This window comes from Nerophis ophidion, linkage group LG16 (assembly GCF_033978795.1).
Source record: "Nerophis ophidion isolate RoL-2023_Sa linkage group LG16, RoL_Noph_v1.0, whole genome shotgun sequence".
NCBI lineage: Eukaryota > Metazoa > Chordata > Actinopteri > Syngnathiformes > Syngnathidae > Nerophis > Nerophis ophidion.
In genome coordinates this window covers 4,727,355-4,743,451 of record NC_084626.1, presented here as the reverse complement: position 1 = coordinate 4,743,451, position 16,097 = coordinate 4,727,355, and the positions used below count along the sequence as shown (strand labels likewise).

The 16,097-nt window shown below is 41.5% G+C and overlaps 1 protein-coding gene across 2 annotated transcripts in view; it reads right to left on the bottom strand.

The window, feature by feature from the left end:
- Window positions 1-16,097, bottom strand: part of foxp4 (forkhead box P4) — a 311,486-nt gene that overhangs the window by 76,903 nt on the left and 218,486 nt on the right. For both annotated transcript variants that reach the window (XM_061922608.1, XM_061922609.1), the window contains one exon: window positions 4,316-4,451. In XM_061922608.1, coding sequence (XP_061778592.1) covers window positions 4,316-4,451 — 136 coding nt within the window. The remainder of the gene's footprint in view (window positions 1-4,315; window positions 4,452-16,097) is intronic.

Below are 16,097 nucleotides of genomic sequence, written 5' to 3'. Positions count from 1 at the left end.
ACGTGACAAAGAAGTTGGAAAAGGTGGCAATAAATACTGATAAAGTTGAGGAATGCTCATCAAACACTTATATGGAACATTCCACAGCTGTGCAGGCTAATTAAGAACAGGTGGGTGCCATGATTGGGTATAAAAGCAGCTTCCATGAAATGCTAAGTAATTCACAAACAAGGATGGGGCGAGGGTCACCACTTTGTAAGCAAATTGTCGAACAGTTTTAGAACAACATTTCTCAACGAGCTATTGCGAGGAATTTAGGGATTTTCAGAGAATCTGGAGAAATCTCTGCACATAAGCTATGATATTACGGACTTTTCACCACTCAGGCGGTACTGCATCAAAAACCGACATCAGTGTGTAAAGGATATCACTACATGGGCTCAGAAACCCTTCATAAAACCACTGTCAGTAACTACAGTTGGTTGCTACATCTGTAAGTGCAAGTTAAAACCCTGCTATGCAAAGCCAAACCCATGTATCAACAATATCCTGAAACGCCGCTGGCTTGACTGTGCCAGAGCTCACCTAAGTTGGACTGATGCAAAGTGGAAAGGTGTTCTGTGGTCTGACGAGTCCGCATTTCAAATTATATTTGGAAACAGAGGACGTGGTGTCATCCAGAACAAAGAGGAAAATAACCATTCGGATTGTTACAGGCGCAAAGTACGTAAGCCAGCATCTGTGATGGTATGGGGGTGTATTAGTGCCCAAGGCATGGGTAACTTACACATCTGTGAAGGCACCATTAATGCTGAAAGTTACATACAGGTTTTGGAGCAACATATGTTGTCATCCAAGCAACGTTATCATGGAGGCCCCTGCTTATTTCAGCAAGACAAGTGTTACAAGAGCTTTGCTTTGTAAAAAAATAAGAGTGCGGGTACTTTCCTGGCCCGCCTGCAGTCTAGACCTGACTCCCATCAAAAATGTGTGGCGCATTATGAAGCGTAAAATATGACAGCGGAGACCCCGGACTGTTGAACGACTGAAGCTCTACATAAAACAAGAATGGGAAATAATTCCACTTTCAAAGCTTCAAAAATTAGTTTCCTCAGTTCCCGAACGTTTATTGAGTGTTGTTAAAAGAAAAGGTGATGTCACACAGTGGTGAACATGTCCTTTCCCAACTACTTTGGCACGTGTTGCAGCCATGAAATTCTAAGTTAATTATTATTTGCATTAAAAAAACAAAGTTTCTGAGTTTGAACATCAAATATCTTGTCTTTGTAGTGCATTCAACTGAATATGGGTTGAAAAGCATTTTCAAATCATTGTATTCTGTTTATATTTACATCCAACACAATTTCCCAACTCATATGGAAATGGGGTTTGTATATATATATATATATATTTATATATATTTATATATATATATATATATATATATACATACATACATACATATTACACACATATGTGTATATGGACTGGACTCTTGCGACTGTGTAGGACCCATTATGGATTGAACTTTCACATGTATCATGTTAGACCAGCTCGACATCCATTGCTTTCCTCCTCTCCAAGGTTTCTCATAGTCATCATTGTCACCGACGTCCCACTGGGTGTGAGTTTTCCTTGCCCTTATGTGGGCCTACCGAGGATGTCGTAGTGGTTTGTGTTGTGGTTTGTGCAGCCCTTTGAGACACTAGTGATTTAGGGCTATATAAATAAACATTGATTGATTGATATACGTGTGTATATGTATATGTATATATATATATATATATATATGTCCTTAGGTCAGGGAAAACCACAGAGGCTATTTCATCCCTACAAGCCTGTTTCGCAGGCGTCCCTACTCTTCAGGAGATTGTACATCCTGTTTGCAGGTTTCCCTGCTCTTCAGGGGATTTTATTCCCTGAAAATCCCCTGAAGAGCAGGGAAACCTGCGAAAACAGGCTTATAGGGATAAAGTAGCCTCTGTGTTTTTTCCTGACATAACGAATATTCCGCTCTACCCCGCTATTGAAATATGGTTATTTATTAGCATTTATTAAATTTTTAATTTTAATTTTTTTTTGCCCAACGCCCTCCGGCTCCAAAGTTAAATTCTCTATTTAAAAAAATGATCCCGTGTCTTAAACAAAACGTGTTCGGTGGATTTGTGTCAGGGTTCCACGGATGACACATCTTGGTGCAGCTGTAGGAGGCGCCCTCATGTCGGCCCTTCACCACCTCGCCTTTGGAGGCGGGACACTAGTGTGCTCATTTGTGTGTTGTTGTGCGTGAGTGTTTAATTATGCACATTTGTGCACAAGTGTTTCTGTGTGGTGTGTGTGTGTGTGTGTGTGTGTGTGTGTGTGTGTGTGTGTGTGTGTGTGTGTGTGGCATGGCTGGTCAGAGGAATGCTATGGTTCACGCCTGGCTGAGCCGTCACAATAGGCCGGCTCTTTTACACTGCAGGGAAATTCCACTCGGATACGAGAGGGAGAGGGGAAGAGAGGGCGATACGGAAGCCCGCTGTGTGCAAAAGTACCTTCTCGGCCCCTAAAAAAGGGGCCGCTGTTACTCTTTTAATGTGAATGAAAAGGTGATATAAGGCGATACAAATGGCAGCTAGTGCAAAAAAAAAGGTTCCCTAATGGGTGCAAAGCAGTGTTTTTTTTTTTTTTTAATCAGGCCGGAAACCCCGCAGAGAAATGAAAGCGAGTGGGGTGAGAATGATGATGTTCTTGAGGGATTTTATGCAAGCAGGGGGCTGAGTGGCATATTTTACCTTTCATCCCAATAAGGTTTGCTTTTCTTTTTTAAAGCCTGATTGACTGAACAGGCTTCACATGTGCAGGAGGACTGTGTTCATGTCTTCATTTATTACCAAAGCTGTTTTTGGACACAGAATTTATGAAACTGATTTTTTTGCATTTCAATTTTACATCAAATTATGTGGACAATTGAAAAAACTGTTTTAGAATTCAGTGTTGAAAAACACACCTGACCACACACACTGGTGGTTGTGTGTGACATCACACCTGGTGGTCAGACTTCAAACTTGACACCACATTGGCTGATTCTGAGACAGAATTAATTGCTACTAGAGGCGAGTCTTGCTTTTTGAAGCAGCACATTCTCCCACATTTTTACACTGAATTTTTATACACAGATTTTTTTTTATAAACACTGAATTATTTTACACTGATTTTTTTTTCACCCAATTTTTATACAGTGCATTTTTTTACACTGAATTGTTTTAAACGCTGATTTTTTTAGACTTCATTTTTCAAACACTCAATTTTTTACAAACACTGAATTTGTTACACAATTTTTTTTTACACACATGTTTTATACAGTGAATTTTTGACACTGATTTGTTTTACACTGAACTTTTTCAAACACTGATATTTTTAAACAGTAATTTTTTTTTTGCACTGAATTTTTTAAACTGATTTTTTTTCTACACTGAATTTTTGTACAATTACTTTTTTTTTACACTGATTTATTTTACATTGCATTTTTTTTACACTGATCTATTTAAACTGATTATTTTTTCACACTGAATTTTTGTACAGAGAATTTTTTACACAGATTTTCTAACACTGAATTGTTTAAAACTGATTTTTTTTTTTACACAGAATTATGTAAAAACTGAATTTTTATTTACAATAATTTTTTTTAAACACTAAACTTTTTAACACTGAATTTTTTGAACATAATTTTTGTACAGAGCAGTTTTTTACACTGATTTGTTTTTTTTACACTGAACTGTTTAAAACATATTTTTTTCCAGACTTATTTAAACACTGAATATTTTCTAACTTCCATCCATCCATCCATTTCCTACCACTTATTCCCTCTGGGGTCGCGGGGGGCACTGGTGCCTATCTCAGCTACAATCGGGTGGAAGGCGGGGTATTTTCTAACTTATTTGTTAAAACCATGATTTTTTTTTAAACACTGATTTTTTTTTACACTTATTTTTTTAAACACTGATTTTTTTACACTGATTTTTCTAAATACTGTTTTTTTTTTACACTGTTTTTGAAAGTAAATTTTTATACACACATTTTTTTACACCAAATTTATATACAGTGATTTTTTTGGAGACTGAATTTTTTTTCACACTGAATTTCTTTACACTGATTTTTTTTTTTTTACACTGACTTTTTATAGACAGCATTTTTTTACACCAAATGTTTATACATTGCATTTTGACACACTGATTTTTTTTCAATTTAAAAACAATTAAGTTTACAAAATTTAAACGCAAAAAAAAAAATAAGTTACAAAAAGTCATTATGGAAAAAAAGCTTTCGTAACCAAGAGACAAATCAACCTCCATAAATGTGTGTGTGTGTGTGTGTGTGTGCGTGCCCTGACCTTGTTGCAGGGACTGCATGGCGGCGGTGGGCTGCAGGGGCACCAGGCCTTGTCTCTGCAGGTTGAGGATGTGCTGCTGCTGAAGCTGCTGCATCTGGATCAGCTGCTGCTGGAAGGCCAGCTGCTTGCTGCCGAGCTGCCGGGCAAAGAGGCGAGAGAGGAAAAGAGGAAACGTTTGTGAGTCAGGCTATCATACTTGCGGCGGTTTGCGACTCCCAATTTCCAGCTTCATGTGGGCCCTATTTCAAGGAAACGACCAGAAAAAGCCCACGTTGAGATGACACGGTATTATGTGCTCTAACCCACTAGAATTGCGGCCATGCATAGTACCGGTATTATTTTGGGACCGGTTCCTAATTAGGTCTGTGAAGATTCTGGACTAAATATACAGTTATCGGTATTTTTTTACGTGATAATGACAGACACATTCCTTTCAGCTGCCGCTGCTATTCATTACAATCAGATTTGAATAATGACAAATAAGGAAGCAACACCACGAAAAAGTTTGTAACACAACAATATTTCCTCCTCCAACGATTCAGCTACGCCATGGGTGTCAAACTCTGGACCGCGGGCCAGTTTTGGCCCGCCGTGTAATTTAATTTGGCCCTTGAGGCAATATCAATTTAGCATTAGAGCTGGCTCGCCGGCGTTATACGCCTCCGAAGACTCCCGAAGTTCAGTGCCCCTCCCGAAAATCTCCCGGGGCAACCATTCTCCCGAATTTCTACCGATTTCCACCTGGAGAACTATATTGGGGGCGTGCATTTAAGTCACTGCCTTTAGTGTTCTCTACAACCTGTCGTCATGTCTGCTTTTCCTCCATACTAACAGCATGTCACATAATATTTGTGGCTTTTACTCACACACACACACACACACACACACACACACACACACACACACACACACACACACACACACACACACACACACACAAGTGAATGCGAGGCATACTTGGTCAACAGCCGTACAGGTCACACTGAGGGTGGCCGTATAAACAACTTTAGCACTGTTACAAATATGCGCCAAACTGTCAACCCACACCCAACAAGAATGACAAACACATTTCAGGTGAACATCCGCACCGTAACACAACAGAACAAATACCCAAAACCACTTGCAGCACTAACTCTTCCGGGAAACTTCCAGCAAAGCGACCAATAATTAACGTATTATTCATGCATTTTCTCTTGCTACTTCAAGGCTTGAATGTTTGGTTCATTCATTATTGTTATTTTATTTTCAAATGTATTATTAGTCTGTGGAAAACATTTGATATTTACCTCAAAAGATTGCAAATAGAAAAAAAGGCATTACATTTTTATTTAAATGTTATTTGATATGCCATTGATGTTTTTTTATTATTATTATTATTTGAAACTGGATTTTGCATGTCACTAAAGTTATATAAGCCTTGCTTGTTCAATCCCTATTAAAAGGTACATTTTTTCAACCTTGGCCCGCGGCTTTGTTCAGTTTTAAATTTTGGCCCACTCTGTATTTGAGTTTGACACCCCTGATCCACGCTGACGACCTCTATCTAACATCTCAAGAGAGTACGTTTGAAGCAGTAGAAGCAAACCTCACCTCAGCCCTAGATAATACTTAAAGTAGCAATGATTGTCACACACACACTAGGTGTGGCAAAATTGTTTTCTGCATTTGACCCATCACCCTTGATCACCCCCTGGGAGGTGAGGGGAGCAGTGGGCAGCAGCGGTGCCGCGCCCAGGAATCATTTATGGTGATTTAACCCCCAATTCCAACCCTTGATGGTGAGTGCCAAGCAGGGAGGCAATGGGTCCCATTTTTTTATAGTCTTTGGTATGACTCGGCCGGGGTTTGAACTCACAACCTACTGATCTCAGGGCGGACACTCTAACCACTGGGCCACTGAGTAGGTGATGAGCTACTCTAGTACGAGCAAAACCATCTACACGCAAACCCTGCGAAGACCCACGTCTGTTCGTTCCATCTCAGGAACCGGGATGCGAACCGACCTCTTGACATCAAATGGTCTGGAACACCACTTGAGAACTGTACCAACCCTGTCTACCTTGGCGTAACTCTGGACCGCACCCTCTCCTTCGATGAACACATCAAAAACACCAAACTGAAAGTCAGCTCCCGAAACAACATCTTACGGAAACTGACAAATTCCAAATGGGGGAGTCATAGCACACACACTAAGAGGTACTGCTTTGGTCCTGTGCTATTCCTTGGCGGAGTATGCATGTCCTGTCTGGGAGAAATCAACCCATGCCAAGAAACTCGACCCAGCACTGAACAAACCCCGCCGCTTGATCACTGGTTGCTTGAGTCCTACCAACCTGAATAACCTACATCTCCTCGCTGGCATTCCCCCTTCAAGATGTACTGCTTTGGCCCTGTGCTATTTTTCGGCAGAGCATGCATGTCCTGTCTGGGAAAGATCAACCCATACCAAGAAAGTCGACCCAGCACTGAACAACACCCGCCGCTTGATCAGTGGTTGCTTGAAGCCTACCAACATGAACAACCTACACCTCCTCGCTGGAATTCCCCTTCAAGATGTACTGCTTTGGCCCTGTGCTATTTTTCGGCAGAGTATGCATTTCCTGTCTGGGAGAGATCAGCCCATGCCAAGAAACTCGACCCAGCACTGAACAAACCCCGCCGCTTGATCACTGGTTGCTTGAGTCCTACTAACCTGAATAACCTATACCTCCTCGCTGGCATCCCCCCTTCAAGATGTACTGCTTTGGCCCTGTGCTATTTTTCGGCAGAGTATGCATTTCCTGTCTGGGAGAGATCAGCCCATGCCAAGAAACTCGACCCAGCACTGAACAAACCCCGCCGCTTGATCACTGGTTGCTTGAGTCCTACTAACCTGAATAACCTATACCTCCTCGCTGGCATCCCCCCTTCAAAATGTACTGCTTTGGCCCTGTGCTATTTTTCGGCAGAGTATGCATTTCCTGTCTGGGAAAGAACAACCCATGCCAAGAAAGTCAACCCAGCACTGAACAACACCTGCCGCCTGATCACTGGTTGATTGAGTCCTACCAACCTGAACAACCTACATCTCCTCGCTGGCATCCCCCCTTCAAGATGTACTGCTTTGGCCCTGTGCTATTCCTCGGCGGAGAATGCATGTCCTGTCTGGGAGAGAACAACCCATGCCAAGAAAGTCGACCCAGCACTGAACAACACCCGCCTCTTGATCACTGGTTGCTTGAAGCCTACCAACCCGAACCACCTACATCTCCTCACTGGCATTGCCCCTGCAAGATGTACTGCTTTGGCCCCGTGCTATCGGCGGAGTATGCATGTCCTGTCTGGGAGAGATCGACCCATGCCAAGAAACTCGACCCAACACTGAACAACACCCGCCTCTTGATCACTGGTTCCTTGAAGCCTACCAACCCGAACCACCTACATCTCCTCACTGGCATTGCCCCTGCAAGATGGGGCGGCATAGCTCAGTTGGTAGAGTGGCCGTGCCAGCAACTTGATGGTTGCAGGTTCGATTCACGCTTCCGCCATCCTAGTCACTGCCGTTGTGTCCTTGGACAAGGCACTTTACCCACCTGCTCCCAGTGCCACCCACACTGGTTTAAATGTAACTTAGATATTGGGTTTCACTATGTAAAGCGCTTTGAGTCACTAGAGAAAAGCGCTATATAAATATAATTCAATTCAATTCAATGTACTGCTTTGGCCCTGTGCTATCGGCGGAGTATGCATGTCCTGTCTGGGAGAGATCAACCCATGCCAAGAAAGTCGACCCAGCACTGAACAACAGCCGCCGCTTGATCACTGGTTGCTTGAAGCCTACCATCCTGAACCACCTACATCTCCTCGCTGGCATTGCCCCTGCAGACGTGAGACGGGAACTTGCCAGCCGAGTAGAGTTCACAAAAACTACCAGGGACGTCCTCTAAGGACGTGAACCCTCAACCCAATGTCTGAAGTCGAGGAGAAGCTTTCTCAGCAATGTCCAGCCCCTAACAACATCTCGGTAAGAAACCAGACTTGAGCTACGGAACACAAAGACTGAAGAAAGATCCCCCTCCTATTGACATGGGAATCCCCCCTTCTGAAGACCTGCCCCCCGGGTCAGAAACACCAAGGGTCCAGTGGAAGACACTAAACTGCCTGAGAACAGTACAGGGCGATCAAAAGCTGCTTTGGCCAGATGGGGCTACAAAACCGGCTCAACTAATTGCAAATGCGGAGAAGTGGACCATACGATGCAGCAAGGGACAGGGGTCTGTCTTCTGCTACCCAACCAGTGCAGCTTAAAAGATCTCGACAATGCGAAGGGAAACTGTCATATAACCGCATGCTTCAAAGACACGAAAAGAAGAAGAATTTCCTCCTCAAAGTCAGTTTGAAGTAACCGCACTCAACTCAGGACGAGCCAAGACCGCGTTTTGTCGCCCGTCCTAGTGATCCAACAATCCACAGGCCAATGTTAACCCACTCAAAAAGTGACAAACTGAGGTAAATATAACACCAATAACGTTTTTTTTTATGCAAAATAGCATCCTGACAGGTTACTCTTGCATTTCACTACACTTGCTCACTGAGTCTTTTTATATATAGAATACAACCAATTTGTCACGTTTCACGTGTCAGGTAAACCACCACAAATGGAGACATATGAACCCCAGTCCTACTGTACATGTTTTTCATTGAAAACTGAAGTTTATTTAGAAATTTGAGCAAATAAGTAAAACATTGATATGTTATGATTCTGTTAGGAACTCCACCACTTTGTTTTCAGGTAGACATTCAGGGTTCCAAAACAACTGGTCACTTTTGCTGTAAGAAAGTTGCCTCTGATTTGTGTGAATCCTTCTGGGTTAGTCCGGAAGATCTCTCGTTACTTTAATCGCACTTAATAAATCCAAGTTTAAAGCCACGGAAAAGAATGAGAGTTCACATGTTCCGTGTGTGTGTGTGTATGTGTTTGTGTTCTGGCAATGCTGACTTAATGGGGACATCGCTCTGTTTACACAGTCACCTTTAGGGGACTTCTGACGGTATGGGGACCTGTTTGGAAACCTTTTTAAATGATAGTCAGATCCTTTCTGAAGATGCCTTAGTGATTTTTAAGCTTTGGCCCATTAAACATGTTTATTAACCATTTTACCCATTTTTTTAATGCCTCCACAACCTATAGAAAGGGTGGTGTCATGATCCGTGGCTCGGATCATGTCATATTCTGGTTTTGTTCTGTTTGTATATCACATCCTGTTTGTTTTTTGTCTTCCTTAGTTCCTGGTGGCACTTCCTGTTTGTTTCCATTGCCATAGCCACACATTAGTGTCACCTGCATCTTGTTTTTCACGCGCATCTGCTCTGTGATTATCTCCTTTATTTAAGCCTTCCCTTTTTGTTCATTCAGCCTCGCAGTCTAGTTTGCTGTGCGATGCAACAGGTGACGTCGCTATCCCCGATTGTGGTAAAATACTTGTTGTATTCATGAGCTTCTACGCTATTCTTCTGTTTGTTTCCCTAGCTTACATGATAGCGCTTTCAGTTCTTTCTAGCTCCCATGCTAGTTCTTTTTGTTTTGTCTTTAGTGCCTTGTACAAGTGTTTTCTGTTTGTAGTCTGTTTTTGTAGTGTTAAATAAATCATCATTTCTTACCTTGAAGCTGCGTCCAATCCGACTGCATTATAGAGAGAACAAACCCGCACCACAATGCCGGCTAAGCGTCACAGGTGGTCCCCACAAGTCATGATCAAAAACTTGGTCCCCATTCCAAATGATAACCAGTATGTGTGTGTGTGTGTGTGTGTGCGCTAAGATGATAAATGTCCCCTTTCCTGCTCTCCCAGGCTGGACTGGAGCTGTTTGAAGTCCCGACAGCTAACCCCTGAGAGGGATGAGCTTTATCTCTTGCAGATAACTCGCTGGGAGAAAAAAAAGGAAGAAAAAAGACGGAGCTGAGGACCTGCTTATTGGGCGTCCATGTGTGAGAGAGGCAGCGTGGAACCCTTTGAACAGTGAAAGAACTCACAGGAAGGCCAGCTAGGTCACTTCCTATCAGACTGGAGCTTTGAGGAGAGAATGTGGTGCTGGAGGTGTTTACTCCAACAGAACTACAATTCACTTAATCCGTTTAGGACAGTAATTCTCAAACTGTGCCAAACCCCCCCCCCCCAAAACACTTAATTAAGTATTCAAACACAGTGTTACTGTTCAAACTGGCCACAAATATCAAATATACATGTTAAATAAAACCTCTGCCTTGTTTTAATGAATACTTGGGCCTACTACGCTACTGTAGTTTAATGTTAACTATGCCATTTTAAGTGGCAGTTATTAACTATGGTTCACTCTGCTCCAAGGATGTTTCCACTCGCTTGGCTATATTGTGATCATTTCTGCCGTTAGCTCCGCTCTCAGATATCTCTTTTAGCTTCTTTTTGGTACAGTTGTGTAGCTTATTCTTCACTCCGTTTGAGTGCACCTTTTGTTTATTCGTCACTCCGTTTAAGTGCACCATATGTTTATTGTTCACTCCGTTTGAGTGCACCATATGTTTATTGTTCACTCCGTTTGAGTGCACCTTTTGTTTATTCTCTACTCCATTTGACTGCAACATGTTTATTGTTCACTCCGTTGAGTGCACCTTTTGTTTATTCTCCACCCTGTTTGAGTGCACCTTTTGTTTATTCTTTACTCCATTTAAATGCACCATATGTTTGTTAACTCCGTTTGACTTCACCTTTTGTTTATTCTCCACTCCGTTTCAGTGCACCATATGTTTATTGTTCTCTCCATTTGAGTGCAACATATGTTTATTGTTCACTCCGTTGAGTGCACCTTTTGTTTATTCTCCACCCTGTTTGAGTGCACCTTTTGTTTATTCTTTACTCCATTTAAATGCACCATGTTTATTGTTTACTCCGTTTTACTGCACCTTTTGTTTATTCTCTACTCCATTTGAGTGCAACATATGTTTATTTTTCACTCCGTTTGAGTGCACCTTTTATTTTCCACTCCGTTTGAGTTACAGTGGCCACAAATAGTATATATACTTGATAAATAAAACCTCTGCCTTGTTTTTAATGAATACTTGGGCCTACTACTCTCCTGTGATGTTGGTCATTATGGTGGTACTTGTAGCAAAGGGTTTTCTGAGGTGTTACTTGTTGAAAAATGTTTTGATTGATTGAAACTTTTATTAGTAGATTGTACAACACAGTACATTTTCCGAATACGTTTTTCAACTTGCTAAAGGGTTCCACGTAAATCAATTCATGGTAACCACTGCTTTAGAATATGGTTGTATTGCAAAAATGTCTGAGACAATTATTAGATGTTGGACCACTTGTACTTGTTTATTTTTTAATTAAAAGTCAATTAAAACATCTGGAAAAATACAGACTAGATGGTAGTATGGTTAGCGTGACTTCTAACTCTGTGAGTAACGATTCAATTCTGAATCGATTCTCGATTCAAAACGATTCTCGATTCAAGGTCAATACTTTATTAATAACATTGGCTGCCAGTTCTATGATTGACGTTTGTGAGTCAGGCTAGTATACTCTTTCTCCACTCCGTTTGAGTGCACCTTTTGTTTATTCTCCACTTTGTTTAAATGTGCTTTGTGTTTATGTTTTCACTCCTTTTTGTTATTCTTAAAATAGATAAACAGCTCTGATAAATTTGCATATTACTTAAAGATTACAAGAATATAATTTTAAATTGAAATAGATTTTTGATTTTTTTTTTATGGATTAAGAATCGTTACAAATAAGAATCACAAATAATTTAAAATTTTATTTTTTGCCGACACCCCTAATGATAAATGGTAATTAATAAAAATTAACTGAAGATGATGTAAAGCTATTTACACTCCGTGCACGCAGCTTCATATGTACCGAGTCCAACTTGGAATACTTCCCATGAAATTTTTAGAGAAAAAAAAAGAAAATCACGTTAAATGTTGCACACCTGCTATCATATCTAATAAAATTAGTCAGTTATTGATCATCTCTCCCGTAGGCTCCGCTCATAAACACCTCTTTTGGCTTCTTCCTGGTACATTGTGTAGCTTATTCTCCACTCTGAGTGCACCTTTTTGTTTATTCTCCACTCCGTTTGAGTGCACCATTTGTATATTCTCCATGCCGTTTTTAGTGCACCTATTTTTTAATTCTCCATGCCGCTTGAGTGCACCATTTGTTTATTCTCCACACCGTTTAATTGCATCATTTTTTTTTTTTTATTATTCATGCCCTCTGAGTGCACTTTTTGTTTATTCTCCACGCCGTTTTTAGTGGACCATTTGTTTATTCTCCACGCTGATTATAGGGCACCTTATTTTAATTCCCCACGCCGTTTTCGTGCAAGGTTTTGTAATTCTCCAATGCCCTTGAGTGACTTTTTGTTTATTCTCCACGCTGTTTGAGTGCACCTTTTGTTTATTTTCCACACCGTTTAATTGGACCTTTTTTTTTAGTTCTTCATGCCATGTGAGTGCACTTTTTTTTTATTCTCCATGCCGTTTGTGGGCACCTTTTGTTTATTCCCGACGCCGATTTTAGTGCACCTTATTTTAATTCCCCATGCCGTTGGAGTGCAACTTTTTTTTATTCTCCAATGCCTTTGAGTGACCTTTTGTTTATTCCCCGCTCCGTTTGAGTGCACCTTTATTCTCCACTCCGTTTGAATGCGTTTTGGGTTTGTTTTTTTCGCTCCTTGTGAGTGCACGTTTTGTTATTCGATATTTTAGTTTTTTCTAAATGTCCATCTATGCTTCATGGTCCGATTCCGGCTTTAACCTTCCTAATTCAGGGGATTATTAAACACAAAATCCCCAAAACACACATTTTGGCAATGAAGTGTGTTTTATTCGACCGACGTTGGAGTCTGCGCGTCTTTCTCTCGTGGAAAAAGACCTCAACGGCAGAATGGGCGGATGACGGTTGCATAGACGCTCCACAACGGTCACAAAGGCGGAAGAAGGCTGCAGCAAAGATGGGCCCCCCCAATTGTCTTGGTCTCCATGCCATTGGACCGTGGCCTTCTCTTTGCCAAGGGCAGTGTGGTGGCTGTCTGTGCACCAGTCCCCCCAACTTAAAAGATGTCACGCACAGGCGTTCTCCTGGAGGACAATTGTACGACTTTATTCGACCACTCGATTAAAGGGGAACATTATCACCAGACCTATGTAAGCGTCAATATATACCTTGATGGTGCAGAAAAAAGACCATATATTTTTTTAACCGATTTCCGAACTGTAAATGAATGAATTTTGGCGAATTAAACGCCTTTCTGTTCATCCCTATTTTTGCGATGATGTCAGAACGTGACGTCTCTGAGGTAATACAGCCGCCATTTTCATTTTCAACACATTACAAACACCGGGTCTCAGCTCTGTTATTTTCCGTTTTTTCGATTATTTTTTGGAACTTTGGAGACATCATGCCTTGACGGTGTGTTGTCGGAGGGTGTAACAACACTAACAGGGAGGGATTCAAGTTGCACCACTGGCCCGAAGATGCGAAAGTGTCTGCCGCCAGACCCCCATTTAATGTGCCAGAGTGTCTCCACATTTTACCGGCGATGACAGACATGGCACAGAGATGTATGGATAACCTGCAGATGCATTTGCAACGATAAATTCAACGAAATCACAAATGTGAGTTTTGTTGATGTTGACTTATGTGCTAATCAGACATATTTGGTTGCGGTGTGACTACCAGCTAATCGATGCTAACATGCTACGCTAATCAATGCTAACATGCTATTTACCGGCGGTGCTAAAGCAGACATGGCACAGAGATGTACGGATAACCTGCAGATGCATTTGCAACTATATTACGTTTCCTTCCACCCACATTTAATGCGAAACAAATACTTACCAATCGAAGGATTTAAGTTGCTCCAGTGTCACGAGATGCGAAAGTCCTGATCGTTTGGGCCGCACATTTTACCGGCGATGCTAACGCAGCTATTCGGCCATGCTATGGCTATGAATAGCGTCAATAGCTATTCGCTCAATAGCTTCAGTTTCTTCTTCAATACTTTCATACTCCAAGGGAGTAGGTTTGATTTTGAGATTGGTCGGGACACAGAAGTGCTCCAAGGCAGCACTCTGAAAGTTTACTTTTTTTTTTTTTTACATTAGCAATCATAATTTCACGTCATGCAGATGTTATAGGGTAAAGCAACTAAAATGAAAGCAAAAGAGACAACTTGGAAGAGTTCTCATCTTTACTCTTTAGTGTAGGGCTGTAGTGCACCTGTGCATCATACTGCCAATTAACACAGCCTATTGTCCATCAACAACATCAGAAATACATTCATGCAATACAACATTCTAAATAAACATAAATGAACTGTAATAGTCTTTTCCCCAACTTGTGTTTAAATCACTCCAAATTTTTCCCTTCATCTACTTCTTTCTATTGCTGCTTTTGTACTGTACATGAAACTAAAAAAAATTCAAAAAATTAAACGGAAAGGTGAAATCCGGCGATCTGATTGGCTGTTAACCGTGGTTTAAATATTGAGCACGGCTACTATTCTAAAGCCTTATCACAGCGTAGGCTATCACTCCGCCTCAGGCACGTATGACTGGTATGAATGGAAGTTGTTGTCATGTATCCATGACAACGGACTGTTGCAGTCCGTAGAAAAAGACAGCTGATGTTTTTACGATGTTAAAAAACAGACTAAAGTAGTTGAATTCACATGTTTAAGGTTAACGTTCACCTCCGGGAAGGGTTAACAATGGTAGAGGGGACTGAGCATTGACTTTCACCCGAAAAAAAGCGGAGGAAAAGACGAGATGCAGTGCTAATTTGGAGCTAACGTCTGGATAGGTGGGACTGTTTTTTCCACAGTGAGGAGTGACAGCGGGGACAGCCAATCACACGTAAGTTAGCATGAAAGCGGCAACCAATCAGGGAGCGATATTTAGGTTAGAGGCGGGACTTCTAGCAGAGACCGACATTTAACCCTTTCTGTGCCATAATCATAGACTAAACATTACGGGCAGCGCTTGTATTGATAGTGACTACACAGTAGCGGCTGGATATTCGTAGGGACGTGTCCCTAGCGTCCCTACCCAATTCTACGCCCTTGTCATACTCCAACCATCCGTTTCAATACATGCGTAATCTGTTGAATCGCTTAAACCGCTGAAATCCGAGTCTGAATCCGAGCTAATGTCGCTATATCTTGCTGTGGTATTCCTCGTTGCTTGTTTACATTGGCAGCACTGTATGACGTCACCGGGAAATGGATAGTCGCATCGCAAATAGCAAAAATCAAGCACTTTAAAGCTTTTTTTAAGGATATTCGGGGACCGACCGGTAAAATTTTGAAAAAAACTTCAAAAAATACACAGATTTTTATTGATTTTAACCCTTTTGAAATCGTGATAATGTTCCCCTTTAATCAAACAAACTAATCGATTGGCAACACGATAACTAAAATAATCTATTCATGCAGCACCGTCGTCTTTTTCAGCCGTTATATTCGGTTCCGTTCAACACTTTTACAGTGAAGTTTTTTCTCATCCCGAGAAAACTTTTCGCTCTCCTCTCTCTGTCCAGCACTCTTTTTTTTATTTCCTCTTCGCCCCGAGTCTGCCTATTGCATTTGCTCCTGTGCAACCCTTTCCCCCCCCCAACCCCCCTCTGTCTCTCATTCTCTCCAGAGATATGTCCTTCTTTAAAGCGCACATTGCGTGTGTATGTGTGTGTCTGTGTTCTGTTTACATTAGCTGTGGCTGAGTGGCCAAAGCTAGCGCTGTAACAGGCTGTCAATG